This window comes from Talpa europaea (assembly GCF_964194135.1).
Source record: "Talpa europaea genome assembly, chromosome: 1".
In the NCBI taxonomy this organism is placed as follows: domain Eukaryota; kingdom Metazoa; phylum Chordata; class Mammalia; order Eulipotyphla; family Talpidae; genus Talpa; species Talpa europaea.
Genome location: NC_140073.1, coordinates 36302402 through 36327674, shown reverse-complemented (window position 1 = coordinate 36327674; position 25273 = coordinate 36302402). Strand labels below are relative to the sequence as shown.

The window sequence follows — 25273 nt, the reverse complement described above, 5'->3', positions numbered from 1 at the left end:
TATGCACCTATCCTCAATGGTTGTCTTAGCACTCTCCATCTGGGATGCAGGGACTGCAGGGTGCTTGAGGCAGGTGGGAGGGTGGCTTCCTAGAGGCCTCAGTTCCCCTAAAGACACCCATTTGTTCCAGGGTTGTTTTCACAGCCGAACTCAGTACTAAGGAGTCTGAGGGGGTTGTTGGTAACCTTCTGCAAGGGGGATGGGAGAGCCTTCTCATTTAATTGACACCTTATTCTAGCCTGAAAACAGCCCAGAAAATGCAGGGGTGGCAGGTAACTCTTGTTTGCATGTGAAAATGGCAACCAGAGGACAGGCCCCAGAGCAGGTAGCACGGAGCGGTCCGGTGGTGGCTCCCAGTCTTTCCCGCAGCTCAGACACACTCTGTTCCCTCTCCCCTTTAAGCTCCTCTCCTTCTACGTTATTCTAACGAAAGTTATTTTCACCAGCCTTGGAATGCTCGTTCAGAACAGCCTCTGGCATCGCAGTAGGCACAGGTACTTTGCGTCTCCGAGCGCCCCTGCTCATCTATTAAAAGATACATTTTCAAAGCAATGGGAGCAAGTTACTCATTCAAATGCTGTTAACAAATAACAGGATTTAAGTGTGTAATAGGTAGTTAACTCTTAGCTTTGAAAATTTGCCCCAAAGCATTAAAATTTCTGCTTCACTGGAAATTGAATGGGGCCGGGGGTGAGGGCGGGAATGTCCTTGTGGGAGGAATGTTCAGCCCCTGGAATTTTATGTCTGATCTCCCTCCATGGTGAGGTATCTGAGCTGGAACGGGTGGAACGGGAGATCCAGCGTGATTGCAGGAGGAGGGTGGGCGGGGGACAGTTCTGGGGCCTGCAGGTGTTCAGTGGCTGCCCCAGCAAGGGCTGTTCCCCTACCCCAAGCCAGCAGACACCCGCCAGGACTTGCCAGAGCCCCTGTCAAGGGTGTTGGCTTGTAAATGACAAGCTGGATCATTATTCCAGGTTGGGTGGGATCACACAGCGCCAGGGAGTAGGGGCTGCCGCCCAGGCTTCCGGTGGAAGGCTCTTTGGAGGAAGTCCATGAAGGGGAGGCAGGCAGTGAGGTGGTGATATGCCACAACCACCCAGCATACTCAGCAGGACACCGCAGAGCCAGAAGTTGAGAGACTGCAACTCCTAACGTTTCTATTTTTTTTCAAGATTTATTATTTATAAATACAAGAACTGAGGTACAGGCCAGAGGTGTGGGGGTTGAGAGGATTCACCAGAGACAGAGTGGGGAACAGAACAGGAGGATTGACTGAAATACACTGCCAAGGGGAGCAACGGGTGAGTCAGGAGAGGTCTGCTGTGCCATGTGGGTTGCTCCCTGGCCGGGGATCGAACCCGTGCTGCCGCAGCTGCGGATAGCTTCATAGGTTGCATCTTAACCCCTTGCACCACCAGAGAGGCCCCCTAACACTTCTATTTTAATTATTGCTTTGTCTCTTAATAAATATTCCAAATTCCTATGCTATGAGAAGTCTACACTATGGGACAACAGTCCCTTCTAGGGAAACTGCAGAAACTGCTCCATACAGTACGTGCTTAATAAATGTTACTCCCTTTTGTGCTTTCAGAAAACATGCAGGCCTCCAGGGTGGCAGGAAGAGGTAACCTGTGAGTCCTAAAGTGGATTGGGGGGTAAGGCAACAGGATGGGGAGGATGTTAAGATGCCACATTAGGGCAGGGAAGGGACCTCACTCGTGTGGATAAATCACTAAGGGGTCTCAGGTCTGGCTTTTCTGCAGGCAGGTCCAAGTTTTAAAACGTCCTCATGAATAGGAATGCAGAAAGTGTTTATTGAAGGAAGAAACCGAGATTCAGTTAAAGGTAGAAAAGGGGTGCAATGACCATGGCAAGAGGCAGAAGAGCTTCAAGTTCCCACTTGAGAATGGCTCCTGAGCCTGCAGGCAGAGAGCTGGGGAGGGGAGGGGCATACGGAAGGCCACTTAAACCCCTTGGGACTTCAAAGAGGGTAGTGGGATAGGAGGAGGAGGGGAAAGAGGCTGAAGGAGCAAGGGCAGGAAGAGAGGAGGCAAGGGTCAAGAGCTCAAGTTCTCCTTTTCTAGCGGTGAGAACAGAGGCTCTCCTGGGGCAGGGAAATTCAGTCCTTCTTCTCTGAGTGGATCTGACCTCCTCAGGCGCCCCAGCCTGCCCCAGGCCACCCACCGACAGGGCTTCATAGATTATAGCTTGAGAGTGAATGTGTTCAAGACCCAACCCAGTACTTTACATATCTCACCTCCAAATCTTGAAATCAATGCCTAAGCTCTCTATGATCCCACAACTTGGCTCTCTTTGTATAATTCCCCTTTCAAAGTTCTTGTCTTGGATTCAGTTGACACTGATCTACATTTTCATGGTAATATTTTAATGAATTTTGCATTTATCTATCGATTTTCTACCCATTCTCATTCCAAGCAGGGTTGGATGCAGCTTCTAAAGTTTCCCCGTGTGATAACAACTTTGTTTAATCTGGCTTTCCCCAACACCTTTCACAAATATCTATATCTACTCCACAAGACAGAGATGGATCTTTTTAATTTAATTATGAGACAACATACAAAGTACCTTTGAAATTCTGTTCCAAGCTTTAAAATATGTACAGTTTACTTAAAATATATACAGTATGACCACATTGATTTTCTTGCCTTAGTCACAGATTAAAAAGACGTGCAAAGATTGTGCTGGAGAGAGGTATTGTGTTTAAACTGGAGGGATCTCAATATCTTAGGGGAGGTACCATGTTCCCCACCCCCATTTACAAGAGCCACCTTGGATTAGCTACAGGAACCCAGGGCTGAGGTGAGAGGCCAGATGAACCTGGATAATGTGAAAAGCAGGTGACCTCTAAGATGGATTCTTGCTTCTCTGAGTTTGACTTGTACCCAGGGATTTGGGGGGTGTTGGAAGGAGATGCACGGAGAGACATGTAGAGACACTTGCAAGAGTCATGTGGGTGGGAGACACCTGGGGGGTTGCTGACAATGGCCACCATTATCTTGATATGCATGTAGTTTGCATCTCTTCTTCTGTCTCAGCCTTCTCTGTCCTCTTTTGCCTCCTTCTTGCTGTCCCCTGCCAGTGGGTACCTTTAGACTCGAGGCAAGATTTTGGGCCTCTGTGTCCCTGCTTTGAGTTGACTCTGTTTGCCTTGGCATTTGCCCACAAGGGTATGGGCAATTTTGGAAGTTCTATTGGGAAACTTACCAGGAATATCCTCTCTTCCCTATGTGCACTGACTCTATTTAAGATCTTTCACACTATGCACCTACTTTCTTTGTCTCCCTGTGGCAGATGACTGGAACCCTTTTAGAGTATGCATCCCTTAAATGCATAACCAAGTGCCCTTCAGTTGCATGGTAACAAGAGGAGGGGTATTCCCCTCTCTTCGAGCTCTTCTTCCTCCCCCACCCCCAGTGCACCAGATCTTGCCAACTCAGACCTTTCCCTGGCCACACTGCCATCCCAACTGGAGGGGAGTCAACTGATCCCAGCTGGACCTGTAATCCTTTGCTAAAAGGCCTGTTGGCCACAGCCCAGCTCAGCAGGGGAAGGTCTGGCTTTGTTGGTGGCTGGATTGCTGTGTGAGGTCCCACCCTTGGGGGCTCCCATACTGTGGGAACCTAGCAGGCACCCCTTCCCACATTCACAGAGGTCACTTTGGGGGGTTGAACAGACCCACTTCTGTGGCGTTATCTCTGTGAAACCCAAGAAATTGCCTGTGTACCTTCCCTCTGGGTAGAGGTCAGGGCCCTCCCTCTGCCAGACACTCAGGGCCAGAGCTGTTTCTCTGCACCCAAGGGCCAAAGAGAAGGCAAAATAAATAAATAAAAGCATCTTTCTTACTTTTGTCCTTGTTTACAAGTTTTAGAAATATGCCTTCCTTCTAAAAGTATCTGAGGGTGTATACAAAGCATGACAGGAAAGAAGGTATTTAAATGTAAAACGAGGCAGCTTCTTTTGCCAGAGCAGAAGATTTGCTTTTAAAGATTTGCTTTTAAATCTGGGCGTGGAGGAGCAGATTAACATAAGCGCTTCCATTTGTGAATGGGGCCACACTTGGCATCCACCATCCTATTTGTTTTTCAACATCTGATGGTAAAGCAGAGTGCCATTCTTTGACAGATAAAGATTGTGTGGTTCAGAGAAATGCAGTCAATTGCCCAAAGATCCACAACTAGTCAGGGCAGAATCAGGACTTGACTTGACTCCCCGCTCCCAGGCCCTCAGCCTGCCCACTGCACACTCCGTCTTCTCTGTGCTGTCGCCACCACAACTGCCCTCACTGTAGGGGTGGAGGGAAACTTTCCCCCACATCTCCAGGTTCTTCTCAGGCTGGTTTAGCAATCCAATTCACAATAGACAGATTCGTAGGAAAAAGAAATTACAGATGTTTGGAGACTCTACATGCGTATAGATTCCAAACTCAAGGTGGTAAAATGAGGGAACATACATTCTGAGTTCAGGCATGGGATAGGGGCCTGGGGCTTCCAGGGGAGGGGAGGCGCCTTACATGACAAGGAGAAGGGAAGTTTTGGGGACAAATGGATGAGACTTATGTTTTGCCCTATGGATGGGTTTCTCTGGCAGAAAGATTATATCTGCTAAAAATCCTAATTCTAGGTAAGACTATGTAGTGCCAGCAAGCACAGAGCAGGTTCTCTATCCATTCAGGCAAGTGGATTATGGAGAGTCCTGGAACCCTTAGTGGATTTTTCAGGTTTTAATGCTCTTTCTATGCCAATTGTTTTGGGGTAAGCCCACAGGCTGGCAAGGCAGGGAGGCCAGGTTGCCGAGAACCTGGCATGTCTCCCAACCCCCGGCGAATCTGTATGCTTTTTTGTGGCATCATTTCATGGTCCTGCCTCTCTGTAGCTGTTTCTGTGTGACACTGCTCTTATAGCCTCAGGTTCCAGGCCCAGGTGTGCCCACTTACAGGTGCCCACATCATCCTCCAGGTGTCCACCATCAGGCATGCGTGCCCCGCGCCCTAGCGCCTCCTGCAGGCTGCAGTTTTTAGTCACAGAGGCCAGTGATGTAAAAGCCTGACCAATCTTCATTTACCCTACAGGCTACATTTTCATTCTTCTGGGTAGTTAAGTGGGGGATAAAAATTTCTCTTGAGCCTTCAGGGCCTTGATGGACCTCAAAATAATCCACATGCTGAAGTGACAGGTCTCGGGAGCCTATCCTTCCCTACTAAGGCAAAACAAGACATATACAGGAGAAATGGACCTCGCCCTCAATGGGCTAAGGAGCACAGTGTTGGTTTTGTCTTATTTTCATCAAGGAGGCACACATTGCCTCTCACCTTCTGAAGCGCTTCTCTCACCGATGACTGAAGCCTGATCCCACAGCGCACTTGAGTCTGCACTGCAGTCCTTGGGTTTCGACATTCCCAATGACTATGAACATTTTCAGCTTTGTCTTATTTTGACACTAGAGTGTTTTGGGGCTTGCTGAGCAGACCCCAACATTCTCAAAGTAGCTTTGAGTGTAATTCATTTATAGGGCACTGTTAGAAGCTGATAGGGATAGTGGGAGGGTGCTCATCTAGGATAGCTTCCACTGGGCTGGAGTCAATGCTGAACTTTATAGAATAACAGGGCTTCAGAAGAAATCAGAGTGAATTGTAAGATTGCTATTTTTTTAAAAAAGAGGTTTCATTACCCTATGAGAGATGCAAACCAGGTCATGACCCTCAGGTAAGCAAGCATGTATTTTCCTGTTTGCGTGCCTTGCCTAGGCCTGTGGGGGTGGGGTGAGGGGGAGTCTTGTTTCCCCTGACGAAGTAAAATCAAGAAAAAAATGGAATTGTCCTTCTTTTTATTTTCTCTCTTGTAGAGGCAGAATGAACTTAGGGAAAAAGCAGGCCTTTTGAAGCTAGGTAGATCAGTGTTCAAATTCACATTTTCCCACCTCATAGCTGAGTAACCATAAACAAGTCACATCAACTTATATTTTTGAATCCAGTTTCCCATCAGTGAAATGCAGATGAAAATAGAGACCCTGCTGGGTGCTCAAAGGATTATAGGCATTATGGGGGCTCTGCTACCCAATACCAGGGAAGACTGGCTGTGAGCAGGGCAGCTTGGCACCTGGCTTACCGTTCACAGTAAAAGTTTCTGTTCAGAAATATGGATGGACAGTCTTCACTGGAGCAGAAAATGCCACTTACCACCTCACCTTAAGTGGGGTTCCGGGATATAGAGTTTCTGACTTTCAGTGAAGAAAACAGACAGCCAATAGCACCCCTTTCCTCACATAAACTTTCAAAAATCAACTTCAAACCCTTAGCCTGGCGAGAAGCCCTTCGGTGGTGGTCTGCTGCCCTCTGCCGTCCACCTGGAGAACTCTCTGGGTGCTCAGGCACCCTGCTGGCCCACAACTGCTAGCCCATGATTCAACTAATCGTTCTGAAAGATGCACCCCAGAGAGAATAGTACCAGGACTGGCTATATAAATTGAGGAGTCCAGTGAAAAATTCATGGCACCTTTTAATACAAGTTATTGATAATTTTAAGAGAACAGCAACAACATTAAACAAAGTAATACACACTTTTGAGGGGGGCCCTGTGCAACTGATGTGTGGCACCCCCACAAGATGGCCTTTCTTCATTCTTACTTGACATGGACTACTGGATTTATGCAAAGATGCAATAGTTTCCTGAGGAACTGAAATGCCGTAGAGTAGGTTTAGGGAACTCAGTGGGGAAAAGGGTGCCCTCTAATAAGCCAGCCTGGGGGATGTTTCTCTTGGCTATGGTACAGTAGTATCACACATTCAATCTCTGTCCTTACTGTTGAAGTTTGAGAAAGCAAATAAATAAAAAAAAGCACACCCTGTCCTGGCCTTCGGAACCAGTTCAGACCCAGGATTGATGGCGATTCAAATATCACCTTTATTCCAGGACAAGCTCTATTGGGGAACAGAGCTTAACCTGTAAGTAAAAAGTTTGCTAAAACCCACTCTCAAATTCCCGCCAAGAGAGATCCACCCAAATGAGGATGTGAACTAACTGTGGTCACCCACTAACAGGTAATTCAGTCCACTTCCATGGGGAGAAGTAAGGGCTAGAGCAAGATGTCAAGAGGGAAGAAAAATCCCTTTCTGTGGAAACCAGAGAGAAAGTGTTCCTCTTGTACGAGTCAGGGACTAACTAGGAGGACAGAAACCACTCCAGGTATCTACTAGAGAGGGAATTTGATGTCAGGCATTGGTTTCACATGTGGTGTGGGTGCTGGGAAGCTAAAGCCCAGGATTAACAGGAACAGGAACAGGAAGCCACGGCCACTGTCAGGATAAAGAGCAAAGGGCCAGGGTGGTGCCCCCAGGACACATCACCAGTAGAAGCTGCAATTCTCATGGGTCCCTCAGACAGCACCTCCAGCCATGAAGGAAATAAGGTCACTGCTAGAGAGAGCACCTGAAATGAGGGCACGCGGCCTGGCCCTTTCTTCTCCCATCTTCGATCTGTTAGGGGAGGTGGATGTTCCCCGCCCCACTGAAGGATGGGTGGACCTGAGTGGCCAGGTGAGGCTCTACAACATGGAATGCAGGTGAGCTCAGAGGGAGAGACACATGGAGAAGAGGGATGCCTGCTTCTTGGCTTTGGACTTGCACCAGCAATTTGGAGGAGCCGCGTGGGGGAGACACAGAGGGAGAGGCTGACAATGACAGCTCTTGCCTTGATTGAACTTTTGTTTTGATCCTTTGTCCCAGACTTACCTGTCCCAGACTTGCCTAGCCCCTTTTCTGTGGGTACCCACCCGAAGATGCCTTATACTGTGGCAAGTTTTACCCAAGAGTGGGTGAGTAACTTTGGGTGTTTTACTGGGACACTGATATCCTTTTTTCTCTATGCACACAAATCCTATTAAAGATCTTTCACACTAAGAGTCTTCTTTGCCTTTGTGTGCACAGGATGGTCAGACCCCAAATAGAGTGCAAGCTTGGGGATTCTAGGGGGACCCTTTGGTCACCCACTAACAAATCTACCAGTACTTTCCATTGCCCACAGGAGTGAAAGGCAGCTAACATAGAAGTCTTGAGAAGACCACCCACAGGAGTCAGGTGCTCTGCTTTAGAGGAGTGGACAGCCAGCAGGGGGTCTGAGCACTCACTGAGGGGTGAAACTCAAATGACTGCCCTCTGCCTAATCGGTAAAATAAAAATTTCACCCCATGAAAATGAAAGGTGTTTCACAGACTAAAATATAAACCTCATTTCCTGCTAATCCCCTTTTCTAGTTTTCTAGTTTTTTTTTTCTAGATGCTTCTAGACTCATTCATATTTCTAGATCCTTACCTTTGCATCCTCTTCCTAGAATATCCTTTCTCTACATCACCACCTTCCTCTTGTCTTAAGCTCATCTCCTGCACCTTTTTTCCTCATTTCTCCTCTATTTTGCATGCTTCTCTTCACTCCATGCTTCTCTGACCTTTTCTTCCCCTTTCTCCTTATCCCTTCCCTCCCTTTGTGTTTCCCTCCCTCCCTCCCTGCCCCCCTCTTTCCGGCCTGCCTACTAGTGAGCAGAGTGAGGTCAAGGACTGTGTATATTAGTTGTTAATATTTTCCAATCAATGTTTCTTTAAAAAATCAAATATTAAACATTACTACTGACCCCTCCACACCTAAGCCCCAAATTCAGCTATAACCGATTAAAACCAAACTGTCTTACCAAGCCACTAGACGTCATATTGATTTTGTAGCAGAATTGGGGCACCCATGCAAAAGCTGAAAGCCTGCAAGGAGGAGGAGGAGGCATCTTAGTATTTGCCCCTGAGGTGATCCTTCTGTTTACACTGAGATTTTACTGATGTGATGCAAATGAAAGCACTGAAAGCACTAAAGAATGAACAGAAGCTGGTAGCTTTTGGTGCAAAGTGCTTGTGTAGAGAGGAGGCTTAGGAAGTTAGCTCCCCATTTCTTCTCTTTTTAACCCAGGGCCAGCAGCTGCTGGTAGAAAATGTCATCTGTTCGGCTCATGAAGTAGAAGAGTGAGTCCAGGAGAACAATTGGCAAAGGGAGGACAGAGGATCCTGGGAGGGAAGCGTCAGAGAGAAGAGCCCCAGATTTGATCTGTTCATCTCTCTGGCTGACCCCTGACCGCACAGACACAGAACAAATGTGAGCATCTCAGCCAAAGACAAGCATCTGAAAGAGATTGGAGAGGCTGCCCAAGACTCAGAGTTCCTAGAGTTCAAGCAAGGAAAATGTCTGCTGGTGTTAGGGGGAACAGGATGTCCCAAAGCTAATTCCATACAGGCTTTGTGGACTCCACCCCCACCCTAGGTCAAAGTCAAAGACACTGGGAACTCCAAATCCCATCACCACCAAAGGGAAGGTGGCTGGGACCTGAGGGTGGGGTTAAGCAGCCAGGTGGATATAAAAGACAGACACGTGTGCTTTGGGGATCCCCCATTTTTGGCCCTCTGCCAGCTCGCAGCGTCTGTCCGTCAGTCCGTCCGTCCGTCCATCCGTCTGGCCAGTTCTGAGAGTGACTTTGGGTTTCCAGGTGGTCGGATCGGGTAGGACGCATTAAAGACTTTATTTCCCTATTTTCTCCCTGAGTTGTACATTTTCCTTATTTCCTTTCCTCTTGTAAATAAACTTTTTATTAACCTTTTGTGTGTGTCTGTAGTAGAGTATTCATAAGTCCCTTTAAAGCGCGCTGGTGAGGACCCACAGCCAGGAACCCGTTTAATATCGGGGTTGCTCTATAACACTGGAACAAAATGAAATAACACTTATTGGGAAAATAAATCAGAACATAGATCCTCCACAACTGACCATTCATAATGGACACAGTCTGAATGTACCCAACAGATGAAGAACCAGAAAAATGGGGTCCATTCTCAAGTGAAATGGCAATGCATTCAGACCACTCCAAAGTGACCCAGATGTTGGAATTAGCATGTAAGGATTTTAAAATGACTGTTACTACTTTTCTCTGATCTAAAACCTACTGCTGACATCACACTGAATGGGGAAAGGCTGAATTCTTTCCTCCTAAGATTAGAAGCAAGGCAAGCATGCCCACTTTCACCACTATCTTGGACTTTATGTTAGGGCCTAGCCTGTGCAATAGGGAAAAAAGTGAGAAAGAATGAAAAGGTATGCATATTGAAAAGTGAGACATTTCAGTTTACAGACGACAAAGTTTCTTAATGCTTGAAAATAAAAAGCTAGAAGAACGAATATGTGAGTTGACCAAAGTTATAGGATTAAAGTCATTGGCAAAAAAGTCAACTGACTTTCTATATACTATCATTGAACAACTCAAAATGGATGTTTTTAATTCCATTTACAATAGTCTCAAAAATACTTAAAAAAAAACTGACAAAACTCAAGTGTCCATCAATAGATGAACAGATAAACAAAAAATGTATATCCATACAATAGAATACTATTTAACTTTAAAGAGAAAGTTTGGTGCCTGCTACAACATGGGTGAAACCTGAGGATATTATTCAAGGTGAAACAAGCCAGTCAATGGAACAGCATAGAATGTTTAAAAATATATTTAGGGCCTCCCTGGTGGCGCAGGGATTAAAGACAGCACTACCAAGCTATCAGCAACGACTGCAGCATGAGTTCAATCCCCGGCTGGCCAGGGAGCAACCCTCATGGCTCAGCAGACCTCTCCTGTCTCGCCTGCTGCTCCCCTCAGCAGTGTATTTCAGTAAATTTGCCTGTTCTGCTCCTCACTCTCTCTAGTGAATCCTCCATCCCCCGCCCCCACACCTCTGGTCTACACCCCAGTTCTTGTAAGCATAAATAAGTAAATCTTTAAAAATATTTTAAATTTAAAAATATGTCCACAGAGCCTCCCTGGTGGCACAGTGGGTTGAGCGCAGTGCTGTGAAGCTGTCCGCAGTCTCCGCAGCGTGGGATCATACCAGCCGGCTGGGTTGTTAACCCATATGGTGCAGCAGACCTCTCCTGTCTGCCCACTGCTCCCCTCAGCAGTGTTTTTCAGTCAGTCTGCCTTTTCTGTTCGCCACTGTCTCTGATGAATCCTCTCACTCCCCCTCACCTCTGCCTGCATCCCAGTTCTTATATGCATAAATTAAATATATATGTATGTACACACTTATATTGTCAATTGACTTGTAATAAAGGTGTCAATGTAATTTAATGGGGAAAGAGCTTTTTTCAACAAATGGTGTCATTTCAATGTCCTGGTTTCCCTTGCTTTACTTCCATTTTTTCCATCTATGCTGCTCCGAGTTTTCATCCATTGACACCCCCCCACCACAACCAAAAAAAAGTATTAGTATCTTAATCCTTGCCTCAGGCACTCACCTGTGCAATCTCTGGCACGTTAGACAGATGAGGTGGTGGTGACTGTGCTTGCGGGAGAGGCTGGTTGTTGCTAAATGTGATCACTGCTTGGGAGGGAGAATTTGTCAGGTTGAACTTAGAGTTTGTTATAAAAGATCTCCCTGGCAGCGTTTGAAACCCTTAGCTTGTGCAGCTGCAGGGTAGACTGTGCTGAAAATCAAGCCAGAAATTACAGGTAAAGCTGAATTCACAGCCCTCACAAGTCTCCTAGGTTAAAATCAGGCCCTAATTGGTAAGGAGTGGGTCTCTGAAATGTGAGTGGGGACACCTGGGAGGAAACACTGACTGCTTTGAACTGCAGAGCCCTCTGAAGCTTTTCGGATACTAGTTCTCTCCCTCTTGCTGGTGGACAGAAGCCTCCCCTGCCTGGAGACTGTGGTAGGTAAGGCCTTAATTAAAGTGGGTGCCTTACAATCTGAAGATCTGAAGAGCTGCCTCCCTAGGATCTGACCCACCTCATCTCATTGTTTCTAGACCAATCAGCATGGTCCACTGGGGAAAATCAGGTCCTTAACTCAAAGGGAAAGAGCTCATCACTGAGAGCGGCAGGATTTGGCAAGTCTGTACTCTTTTCCCAGCAGGAACCAGGAGAACATGCCTGGGAATGAATTTTGAGGACATGAGAATGGACTAGGTTGGACAGGGTTTTGCAGAATGTAGAATACACTTCGAATTCAGGACTCAGTATCTTGGCAAAAACATTTAGAGACGATCCTCTCAGGTAGACCATGTGCCGTGTTCCTTGAAATGTGGAGGAAACAATGGTCTGGCATTAATGAGGTGGAGCTGCCCTGGCAAAGTCTAAGGCAAGGCTCAGAGAGCCCAGAGGCAATGCTCCCAGGATGGACTTAGAAGACCAGAAATCCCACATCTGATTCTGTGCACCCCAAAAGGCCACAAAGACTCTCCCTTTACTGAAACCAGTGTGGATCAGAACTGCCAAGAAACTTGGTGGCTTGCAGACCCAGTTGATGGTAGCGGATATGGACATGGAACTGGTTTCCCTTGTATGGAGATGATAGGATTCTGGAACACCAGAGGCCAGGTAGCCGCACTTAGGTGTCAGAGGCAAAGTAGCCATTACCGTATAGGCAGCAAAGAATGGAAACCAATGAGCCTGGCCCTCCGGGGACCTGTAATGGCTAAACAGGGACAAGATAGATGGGCTGCCATCAAAAGTGCTGCTTACCTGTTTAAGCCATAAAATAGCAAGATTGGATGAGATGTCAGTTGCTGCGATGAAAAATCATCTCTCACCCAAGTTTTCAAGATCCAAGAGCTGATCCCCAGAGCTGATGGATCGAGAGGGAGGATGGAGCACTTTGAGAAATGATACTATGAGGCCACAAGGGCTTCAAAGGGACCTAGTCACTTGCCAGAGTGTCTAAACACTGGGGAAATGGAAACACAAATATTTTTTCAGGACTGTTGGATGCAGGACCTTGCTTTTTGGCTTAGGATGGGAGTCAGCAAGGGCCAGGTAATAATTACTATCAGCTTTGCGGGCTATAAACTCTATTACCACTAATCAACTCTGCCATTATAGCATGAAAGCAGCCACAGACAATAAGTAAACAAGCAGTAATGGCCATGTTCCAATAAAATTTTATTTACAAAAACAGGCAGCTGGCCACAGATCACAGTTTCCAGACCCCTGGCCTTGGATACTGTCAATTTTCATAAAACATCCATGTGTGCTTGAAAATAATGTGTAAATCTCCAATGGCTGGCTTCACTACCTTGTAGCTCATAAATTAAAACTGCACATTAATTATGCTGTCCAAATCTATGTCCTACATTTTTTGGCCTGTTTTTTCTATAAATAACCGAAATTGTTTGAAAACCTTCTAAGGTCACAAATGTGAGAATCTGCTTTACAAATTCACAAGCCTACACACTTTTTTTCATAAGAATTCTCAGTTGCTCAGACTACTTCAAAAAAAATAAAATAAAAATAAACAGGCGATTTGGCTTTCAATAGGCACTATCTGTGCTTATGACTTGTCTCCTGCAGCCACAGGCAGGAAGAAATGAGCAGTGTTCTCTGCAAAGTTGCTTGTTCTCTGACCTTACCCGAAGCATGATTTAACCTCCCTGTTGCTCCTTTGATCCCTTTACTGGATGGTGTTTTTGATGTAGCTACTAAGCACCTCATTTCAGAGGAGGGAGTGGAGGGCAAAAGCCTACAGTCTGTGGTAGAACTGCAAGGGTTTTCCACTTTCTAATTGTTGCCTCTAAGTAGCTTTTTATGATCGTCACCATGGATTTTTTTCCTTACTGGAAAACTGACAGCAAACCCTTTATTCAAGAGTATGCAGGTTAAAGGGAATAGGGACTATGTAGGTGCCTGGCATAGTAGAAGGTCTTCACAACATCCTGGGTCCCTTCCCTCTGCCCCAGCAGCTTCCTGGAAAACAGCATTCCTATTAAACTGTGGTTTACTGGAAACATCTCTTTTCAAAGGAGCTGGGATTTTTATTGCTCAGTTTATTGCTCAGTACCTCTTGGGATTTGAGTAGGACTTTACCTCAGCTTTCAAAGAAGTGGGGAGAAGAGTAGGAGGACCCTGGTGCCAGCAGTCCTGTGGTCAGAAGCCCAAGTCATTGTTGTGTAAGAAAACCAGTCCCTCTCCACCCAGATTTCTCCTCCAGTCTTGAGCTGCTGCCATGGACTCTCAGTAAGCTGAAATGTAGCGCAATGGTGCTTGAGTCAGGGGTACTTATTTAAGGCTCCTCTACTCACCAGTCACAACTGTGGGGAGGATAATGTCCTGGTTATTAGGACTATTTTGAGAATTAAAGAGAACAATGTATACCCAGGCACTAATGCTCTTAGCTCAGCACCCAGCATACAGTGAACAGAGAATGCAAAGGTTTGTTCTGCATGTGTGCTGCATACGCCAGAATCAGGCACCCCACAATGATGCTGAGGATGGAGCACAGGGTTTCAGTGCAACAGGCAATCCAACTGTGCAGGCAAGAGTCATACAGTATATACCTGGGTGGCCCAACCTCCTTCTACCCTGGTTCCTGGCACATGACCAGCACATTGGGTTAGAACAAGAAATGCTGTGTGGCTGGTTTTTTGGTTTTCCAAGGTCCTACTGCAGGTTGGTGGAATGTGGGGCATGACTTCTCAGGGCATGCCTGGGACCTCCAGACAGGCTGTTCTGCAAAACACATGTCAATTTTAATGAAGCACTAAAGACAAACAAGGCACAGTCTGACTTGTGGGTGCTTTTCAGAAACCCTGCTAGATTTAACACCTAGTACTGCAAGTCCTGAGCTTGGTGGACACCCTTGTAAGGATCCTTTTTACACCTCCTCCTCTCTGTGCTTTGTATCATCACCCACAACACTGTGCACCTTTTATTTTCAACAGCATACACTGGTGGAGATTAAAAAAAGGTGACCCACACTTTCATTTTCTTTATTTTTCATTGATACCGTATGAATACAAAGTTTCTAGAAAGCTACAAAATGTCTACCACTTTATCAAGAAGGCATCAAAATGTGTCACTTTGCAAAGACATGAAAACACCTGCAGGAACTGACACAAAAATAGCATTTTTAGAGTGATGAAATAATTGCACTTAACTGTCATGGATATTAAAGTTATCACACATATGTACCGCGAAAGCTAGAATACATTTTTTTTTTTTTACAAAGCACTTTATAAAAAAATTCTCTGCACACAAACCCTATAATTTTCATATAACTATCATACTAAAGATAAATTCACTTTAAAGCCAACACTTAGAACATTTTTAAACAAAAAGGTACCAGTACCTAAACACAGACGTTAACAAATACAATACTGTACTGCCGAGAGGTTTAACCCAATGCCTTTTGAAGGTTTCTGCAAATAGGTTAAGAGAACAAGTGTGAGAATTTATCCCCATTCCCGCCCCCCATTTCTCAATCTACCCCAGGGGAACCGTGTTGCCTTAAGGCAGGTTCCCAAGCTGCTCCCAGCAGCAGTACGTCAAAGGAACCACTGACCAGATGAAACGTTACGTCACGAGTCCATTTTCTACACGTGACACGAAGACACAGACCATGAGAATCCCATTAAGTCATTGAGAATGTGAACAAACACACGTGGCAAAAACCAATTTACACAAAATTTAAGCATATTAAATAATTAAAGGCTATTCAGGTTTCTTTTCCTAAATGTTACAAAACTTTTTGTTGTTGTTGTTTTCAGGCACATACTGTTTTTCGTTTTTACTTTTTTTAATCTGCAGTCATAAGCCTACTGGAAAAGGCCTACAGAAGTGAATCTTTCAAGGAGGTAACAGGGAGATGTGTTGTTTTTTTTTTTTTTTAAAGAAGTGCAGTTAATATCTAATTTACACAGTGAAATGAATCACAGAAAATGACTAATGCAAAAAAATGCAAAAAAATCAGACTGGTTTCCAACTGATTTATGCCTACATTCTGTCTGCCTCTCAGAGGACTTCTTAATGGAAGGCAGACAAAGAAGGTCAACTTGTGAAAGGTGAAATCTACTGGACTCTGACCCCACTGAGTGATGGCGGGAGGGAACACAAATACTAAAATGATGTAGTGTGGCGTACGACTGACTCAATGCAAATTCACAGAGAATAAAACAAGCTAGGGCGTAGGAAGTCGGACAATAAATACAAATATTTCATCTTATTTAATGGTGCATGACTTCAGTGAAACTATCCTTTTCAATGCAATAAATTTTAAACACAAAACCTTCATTTTTAATGATAGAAGCAATGAGTTTATGAGATAAAACTATTGCCAAACAAAGCACAGTAACAGTTGAAAAGAGAAGCAGAAAAACAAGTGTTTGACTCATTTCTTCCAAGTTGTACTGACAGGGAGGGGCTCAATTCAAGCAGCTAACTCTAACTCATGTTGAGTAATTTTTCTTTTCATTTGATAGTTTTTTTCCCTTGCAGAAATTTCTATAAATACAACTTGGTGTGGACAGAAATCACTCCTAAAATTTCAGAGCCCAGAAAGGGTAGTCTTAGACACCAGACAGAGACAGAAGGAACATAGGCATCAAGAGTTCAGAGGCTAACTTTCAAAGACGTCTGATGTCATTTTTAAGTCTTTATCGGTAAAGAAAAATCTTTTTTTCCCCTGGCTTTTGTTTGGCTGGTGTTTTTGCCTTCTCATCCTTTTCACGCTTCTTCCTTACCTCTATGAGTGTCCCCAATTTAACATAAGGTTTTGATGAAAGCCCACATGGACTTTGAGGAGTGGCCCTTCCAGGGCTGGAACATTCTTTGAAAATGCCGAATTGTGAATGGTGCTCTTTGGAAGTTTCTCATAGCACATTCATACACAACACTCAGAGTCCACATTTTCGCCCTACGAAGAACACTTCAATTGTCATGGCCCTAACTCATTTTTGTTCTGCACTGTCATCTCAGTTTGAGGCTTCCAACTTTCAAGACGGTATCCCTGTGTCAACCAGGTAAGTGCGCACTGTCGTTTGAGTGGAACAGAAAAGCCTCCATTCTCTAATGAACACGAATGTCAGGAGGAGGGTGAGATTCTGCCATCTGCGTGGAAGTCCCCTTGGGCGGGTGCAGGGCTGGGTGATGATCTGAGATGACACGCTGGGTCATTGGTGCACACACAGACATAGTTCTTGGGGGCCCTCCTGCTGCAGTGTGCTCCTGGTGGGTGGTGGTGGTGACGGCAACACCAGGGCCACGTCGTGCTCTTGAGAACAGAGGCCTGTGGCTGGTTATTCATCCCGGTAAACCAAAGGCATTACGGTGATCTCAGGAAATTTTTGGTCTCTCGACAAGTTATCGTTACTATGGCAGCACTTTTCTAAGCTGGAATCTCAAACCAAAGGCACTTTCATGCTAGAGTGCAGAAGAGTCACAAAGAGCTAAGTATTTGGTTGTCAATTTAAAAGGCAACATTAAAAGTACAATTTGCTTTTCATAGTCAACTATGAAGCTGCAAAACCTTCTGTTTTGGTATATACATTTAAGGGTGTGGTCAGAGAACTGACTTGCGTCCAGTTTCAGATTTGAGACCAAGCTGTCAGTTTCTCACAGAACTGGAGAAAAATGGGCTTACGAAATAAAAAGGGCAACTTTTTTTTTTTTTTTGCTTGTTCTGTCTTCAATATTGGGCCAATTAGGAAATAGACGTTGAGAACTGGTGTAAGAAAAGGCTGGCGCGACTAAGGTATCACTAAGGCACTGCTGACAGGAACGCTTTGGCAGCTCTGAATTGAAAACTCCCTAAAAAAAGTTAACAGTAGTAAGAGAAACACTTCCAGCTTACAAAAGGGCTCACAGTTCCGAGGCAGCCTTTTGCACTTATACCCTACACGCAACATCGCAAAGATTTAAGGCTTTTCAGAAATGACATGTGCAGGGCTTTGCCACAGAAACATCAACATAAAGAAATAAGTGATGCAGACATATCCTCTTAATTGTCACAGGGGTGGACACCAACAAGACTGGTTCTACCCTTCGTCAGGACAGGTGTAGTGTACCAGAGCATATACAAAATTATACAAATGATCTGTACCTGGTTTGTAAAATGGACTGTCATCTCATAGGATTTAAATAATTTACGGTCATACAAAAACAAACTGCTAAAGCCACTACAGTATTGAGACCTAAAGACTTGGGTTTAAAAGTCTTCCGGGGGCTGGAGACACCAAGTGCTGGGAACGGGAAGCTGGTTTTGGCTGGTCTGAGTGTGGGGCTGTGCTGCTAGGATGTTCCGCAAATTGAAATCGGACCCGAAGCCTGTGGCAGGGCGGCTGTCCTTGGAGTCGGCAAAAAGGCTCATCAGCTTTCGTACCTGCTGGGCTCATGGATGCTGCAGAAGGCGCAGGCCAGCGTGAGCAGCTGCAGCAGCCATGGGGTGAGGCTGCTTTGGTAAAAGGGGGTTCTTCAGCTCCCTCTCTTCTCACCTGTCCATGCATTGGTAGGGCTCATGTAAGCCTGAGCACCAAGAGGTGCGACCTCTACAGAAGAGGCTGCTGGTTAAAGCAGCAGGAAACTAGGGGTCTTGCCTTTATTGTATCTTCCTTGCTGGGGGCTTGGGGCAAATCATCTCTCCTCTGGACTTTGACCTTCTCATCTACAAAATGAAGGAGTAGATTGTGCTTTCTTTTAGCTCAATAAAGAAAATTCTATCAGCCTTCTTTCAAAACTGATCTCTTCCTCCTCCATTGCTAAAGATGAAAAGAAATGTTTCAGAGACTTCCATACATTCTACAATCAGCACTGAGTGTAAGGCAGAAAGTAGGAGAACAAGAAGTTCACTGAAATGATTAAAAGTTTGATAATGAGACCCATGAGTTTGGAGAAATAAGAAAATAGCTGGGATTTTGTTTTTTTTTTTAAGCTGGTAAAGGGATGAGGATCAAATTAGACATGTTCTTTAAAGAAGTGTAAGCTGAGTACGGGGCGAGTGAAAGAATACTTGTAGTAAGAAAGACTGTTTGAAACAGAGGTTCTGAAACAAGAGGAAACATGGATATAGAAACCACTGGAGTAATATTCTACTCGCTTTTCAATGATCTGGAACAAGGCTTCCTTCCAGGAGAGAAGCTTTCTCAGGATAAAATGGAAGTAAAAAGAAAATCTCAAATACAGTATTTGTGGCCTGTATGAACTGGGAGCAATTCTGTTCCCCTTGGGACATCTGCCGATGTCTGGAGATATTTTGGGGTATTGACAACTCGGGGGTAGGGATTTTACTGGATCTAATGGGTAGAAGCCAGGGTTGCCGCTACACCTCCCCTGATGGACAGGGTAGCCCCTCAGAGCAAAGTGTTATCTGGTCCAAAATCAAGGGTGAAAAAACCCCGGTCCAGGATAGCCTGGACATTCTGGGATTCTAGACCATGTTCTGGAAGAAGTCCTGATTTTGTTAGGTTTCCTGCTAAGATGAAAATGAATGCCAACAGAACAGGGTGCAGCTCTGCAGCTCCTTCTTGTTTAGGTCATGCAAAATGGCCTCCAAACTCTCCAGTGAAAATACAAGGTACCTCTTGAATCCAACCTTGTAGGGAAGGGTCACCAGGAGAGCACACCCAGAAGGGAGCAGTGACAGCAGAGCTTCAGAAAAGTTTCTTTATGGTTTAGAAAGCTTTACAGACAAAGGGAGAAGACTCTGCCATAAAGTCTGGAAGACCAAGGTCAGACTCAGATTAGATGTTCTAATACAGCTAATACGCCTAACCCTACGACCTTCCCAAGGTTCAATTCAGGAAAGACAAAGGGAGACCAAGAGTTTGGGTAACTGGATCAGTGGTTCAGAGAGGGAGAGAGTTTTAATGAACCAAACAAGGAGTAAGTTTAAAGGATCCTAGAAATGTTTTAAAAGCAAAAAGTAATCCTCAAGGTCATTCATGTAAAACCCCAAACTAAACACAAAGGCATTTGGAGGAGGGCACTGGCGGTGAGGTTTCAGAGGGCCCGGCTGAGTCTGTGAGCTCAGCAGACCCTGGCATGCCTTCTTTGCCACTGAAAGAACTAATGAGCTGGACTTCTTGGGTCTCAGTCTATTTGTGCTTGGACAAGTAAGTCCCCAGAGCTTTCCTGGCAGCACAGAAGAGGCCCACTCGTGTGTGGCAACGTGAACGGAATACCTCTTCCTCTTCCCCTGAAGTTCTTGGATGGTCTGATTCTGGGCCACACATATAAGATGATCTGTACCTCTCTACAGAGGTCCTGGTCTTGGTGGAGTGGGGGTTCCCTTGAAGGAAGATATAGGAAAGGGGAGCGAAAGAAACATCCTTAAGATGGGTAACCAACAGCAGTCATCAGCAGAATGACCATGGAAGAAGCTTAATGTTTGGGTTGGAGACCAAATGAAAGGGGGCACACTGGGAAGTCTCCCTTGAGCCCACTGGGAGTCTGGGAACAAAGGGTAGTCTTTTTACAGAGGGCAGGTGGACAATGTCTTATCGGTGTAGGTGAGGGACATGCATTCCAAAAGGGGAAAGTTTTACACTCTCTCATTTGGCTTTCCCAGTGACCAGTGGCACAGGTTTGGGAGAGGTCAAGCTTGGTCCAGGGCTCTTCTGTTTGCCACAAGCAAACCAGTCACACTCTCATGCTCATGACCCTTGGGCAATAGCCAATACACAAGCAGGGTCAGAGCAGAGCATGAGACAGGGCAGGGCGTGAGTTGCTTGGATGTGACAGAATGAAGTTTCTCTTTTCTGGCTTGATGAGAAAGTTTTGACATGTTTCACAACTTACAAAACTTTTTTCATGCTCTGTTGTGTTAACAGAGTCCTAACAATTATAAAAATGTCACTTTCCTCTGGGAAGTTGGGGGGTGTGCCCGGTCCCCTTCCCAATGAAGCACTTATGGAAATAACCCAAGACATTTGGCCACGGCAAACCAAATCTGCCTGGGCAATGCTTTGGACTATTTGGCATGGAGAGTTGAATCTCTTCTGGGCAGACTCTCAGATGAGTCTATCTGAGAAGGTCAGAGACAGAGAGAGCTGGGTCTCTTAAACTTCAGTCAAACAAGGACTGTGACTTATTGAGAGACGTCAAGAAGATGGATGTCTTTAGAGAATATATCTAGAACTACGGACACAGATTGAGATATACATACATATCAGCACCTAGCAAACTGAGTGACACTAAATAGATGCTCAATAAATATGTGTTGAGTAACTACCTATGGGCACGTGTAGATACGGATATCTACACATATCGTTATAGCAGGTTAATAGGCATATAGGAATCACCAGAAATGATGAATTTATTCACAGGCTGGTGAGGGTGCTTACAATTTTCTGGGGAGCAGATGCTAAAACTGATGAGCCTTTTATTGGTTTGGTTGATGAAGTTTTCGCCCAGCCACAGGATTTTCTATACTTTGCAGCTCACAGTGCAGTATTCATGCCAATTTTAAATTTTTGTTATTACATTTCAGTGGTTCAAATATTTATGCATCTTAATAAAAAATTTGGTTGTCCATATAAAATATAACTGCACACACAAGACTATAAACATTGTGAGTTTAGATTTTCAGTATTTATCTACTTATTGCAAAAAAAGAGCCATCTTTTCTTTTTCATTAAATAATCAATCATCACATTAGTACAATACAATTTTATATTTTTAAATATACTATATATGTTAAGGATAGGGGTGAAGTTTTCTTCCTTTGTAATACCTGTTCAGAGTTTAATGGATTAGGAGATTAGTTTTAACTTTGAGAAAAAAAGTACAAATTTGTCTCATTAGGCTATTTCTACCAAGCATTTAAGGCTATATTTTAACATTTGGTTTCAAAAAGAAAGAAAAGTTTCATTTAAAAAATAATTTAGTGAATTACATTCTTTCATAACTTCCACCCTAATTAGTTACAAAGGTTAAGTCTAAAGATTCTTAGTTTGTGTACTAATTTACATTTATATTTAAAGATTAATTTTACTTGTATCTTAAAACAAGAATTTTATGTTGAAAAAAAAAAAAAGAACTAAATACATTTGTATAAAGGCTGTCAATGTCCCATGGCAAATGCTCTGTCTCAGTATTTTCTACCACAAATAAAAACAGGTCTCGGCAGAGACTTGGGTTCTCAAGGTCCACCCTTCCCGAGGAATTGTGGGCTGCAGGTCTGAAGAACACATAGAAACAACTCGATTTCTCTTTTTACAACTGTACCGGAACTTCACAGCTACAATGATAGTATGAACACATGAAAAAAATGACTTCACTCAAACAGGATTTAGAAAAGTCGGGGTGACCTCAGGGCCAGGGCACCACCCCTGTGTGGTGAGGTTGACAGTCAGTCCTTGGATAATGGAGAGTGTGTGTGTGTGCGCACATATGTGTGTGTATATACAGATATCTATATATATAAATAACCATGTTCAGTCCTTTACAAGCCTGTAAATATGATGTTGTGCTCCATGTTCACTATTTGAAACTTCAAATACACAGGCCATGCAGAGAAGAGTTTCTTGTGTATCCCTGTTTGTAACCACCTGTTAAAAAAAAAAAAAACATATACATGTATATCCACACACACCCCCACACAATACATAGATATGTACTAAAACACCACATGGATGGAAACATATCCTACCTGTGCTAAGATGATTATGATTTCATTGGTGAGGAATAGCCCAACAACTGGATGCTTAGAGATCTGTCCGGTTTCGTGCTACTGTCTCTGGTATAAACCGTGCTACCACGGTTTCAACCTGAACCCTGTCTAAGCTTAATTACTATAGGTAAGACAACAGGTCTCATATAGAACAGGTCTCATTCATAATCTATCCCAAGAAGAGACCCCAGAAATTAGTGTGGGTTTTTTTTTTTTTTTTTGGAAGGGGCTGATTTCCTTTCAACAAAGACAATTTACTATTTTCTATATCACAAAATTGTGACATATCCTAAAATTGCCTCCTATCTTTTTTTTTTTTTAAAGATTTATTTATTCATACAAGAACTAGGGTACAGGCCAGAGGTGTGGGGGGGTGAGAGGATTCACCAGAGACAGAGTGGGGAGCAGAACGGGCAGATTGAGTGAAATACACTGCTGAGGGGAGCAGCGGGCGAGTCAGGGAAGGTCTGCTGTGCCATGTGGGTAGCTCCCTGGCCAGAGATCGAACTCGTGCTGCAGTGGCTGCAGACAGCTTCACAGGTTGCGTCTTAACCTCTTGTGCCACCAGGGAGGCCCTTGCTTCCTATCTTATTCCTAAGCTTCCACTCAATTTTGTTTCACAATAGCGAAGGGAAGACCTAAGCTCCATGAGTGTCTTGCTCACTACCGTGTCAACCAACAGGGTGTGGACTTGGTAAAATCTATGCTGATGGAGGGAACACTGTGGAGTCCACGTCAAATGCTGATTCTTTTCATGCATACAGGCTTTACCTTTCAAAGTGTGCTCTGAAATACAGCAAGTCCTTACCTATTGGTTCTTGAAAAAGTGACTTTAAACAAAGAGCTGTGTAACAGAAGCAGGTCCTTGTAAAGGATTTGTTCAGTGTCCTATCGGACAGGATTTTTCTCATCAACATAATGAAACAAAGTCAAAGGAGGTGACATTAGCTGAGGGCTGCCAGACTCATCTGCCTCCCCTCTCAGGTTGAGTCTCTGACATTCTCACTGCCCGCTGCATGCCCAGGATGTCTGCTTCATTCACATCTCCAGCTCTCTGGCCTAGGTCACTGCCACCCCTTCCCCTGGGCCCTGTCTCAGTCCCCACGCTATCTAACCTGACTCCCCAACTAGACACTTCGATGGCTCTCCTGCTTGTGTGTTAGGCCAGCTCAGTATTTTGAAACATTTGCATTTGAGACACTAGTCCAGTTTGCCTAGATCTCTATCCTGCCAGGTATCGGGCTTTGTTTATCTAGTTTCCAGTATCCTCATAGCATCCACCTTTCATGGTGCCTGTCTAAGGAATACACTCTCAAAGGACTTGTGATTTTTCCCTAAGTTCCTCAAAAGCAGGCACCATATTCCCAAGGACCAGACTAATGTTTGGCACACAGTCACAAATATTGACATCCTAATTGTCACCTATTTTGACTGCTTAGTATGCATCTACTTAACATGAAATGCTAAGGAGACACATTGTCTCCTTCTTTGACAGAGAATGTGGCAGGGGTTCATTTGGGGCGGGGTGGGGGGGGTTATACACTTGTCAACTAAGAAACCCAGATCTGATTCCGAACACCCTTTACTTAACCACTGTACCTCGCTGCTCTGGAGAAATGAATTAACACAGTGATGGATTGGTTACATTCCCCGCCCCCTGCCCTTGGATATCATAGACCTTTTTTCCATTACTACAACCACCTGCTTTTCTAGTCCTATATCCTACCTCTTCCTCACAGACCAAATACTCCAGGTAAGCAGGTTTCTCTCATCCTTGAAATCTCTCACTCATGCTCACATCCAGACAAATGCCATGCCCTGCTGCTCTGACCTCCTGAAGAGCTCAAGTCCACCCCTGTCATAGCCCAAGGTGCCAGCAAACCGCTTGTGAACATCCCACATCCCCTACTTGTTCCTCTCCCTTCTGCACACACAGCAGTCATGAAATCTTGTAAGAATATACAGAATGAATGTATCTACAAGAATATATGGAATGACTATGTACACAAACACACATATATATTTCTCTTTCATAATAGACTCTTGCTCAGAAACCCTGAATGGCTTCTTTGGGATGAAGAGAAAGCCTGTTCTCATCCCATAAGGCTAAGGAGACCCTGCCCGGTCTGGCCAGCTTGCTGGCTCCTGGCTCTCCTTCCCTCTCCCACGCCAGCCACATGGCCCCCTTCTCCAGCTTCCGACTTGCTGTGTCCCGCCTGCCTGGAGAATTCTTTCCTACTCTCTCTGCCTATTCAGCTGGCAGATACCTCTCCATTGTTTCTTCCTTGGGAAAACCTTTCCTGACCTCCTGACCTAGGTCAAGTAATTCTGTTATCTGCACTGTGGGCATCAGGTGCCTACCTAGCTCTGCCAGTTGCCAGCCATAGTTCAGTTTTCCTGATGAATCCTGCTTCCCTCACCAGGCTACAGATGGCCACCCTACCTGCCCAGTCCACCACATCCCAGTACTGACATGTAAGAATGCACCCCTGGAATGCACCTTTCTTGGTAAATCTGAGAAATGCCTGCTTATCTATCAAGGCAATGTAAACATTATCTCTTAACAACCCTGAGGATTCTCCACCTCACTCCGACGACAGGGACCTGCCTAGGTAGTTCAATGACACTGAACTTCCAGGGTATCTTTTTAAGCATACTATAGCTATTACTTTGGATTGAAATAATTACTTTACATGCTTTCCCCTACAGGCCAAGATTTACTAAGGGACAAGCACAGCGTTTTATTTGCATTGTCTTCAGCAGCTAATAAAATCTCTCCATAGGTTAGTTGGATAAATTAAAATAT

At 44.7% G+C, this 25273-nt stretch overlaps 1 protein-coding gene across 1 annotated transcript in view; it reads right to left on the bottom strand.

The window, feature by feature from the left end:
- Positions 1-22197: 22197 nt before the first annotated feature.
- The window catches only part of TEAD1 (TEA domain transcription factor 1), a 160639-nt gene continuing 157563 nt past the window's right edge, over positions 22198-25273 (bottom strand). Inside the window, exon 13 of the mRNA XM_084254488.1 lies at positions 22198-22345. Within this exon, the coding sequence (XP_084110614.1) occupies positions 22232-22345 (114 nt within the window). The 3' untranslated portion in view covers positions 22198-22231. The remainder of the gene's footprint in view (positions 22346-25273) is intronic.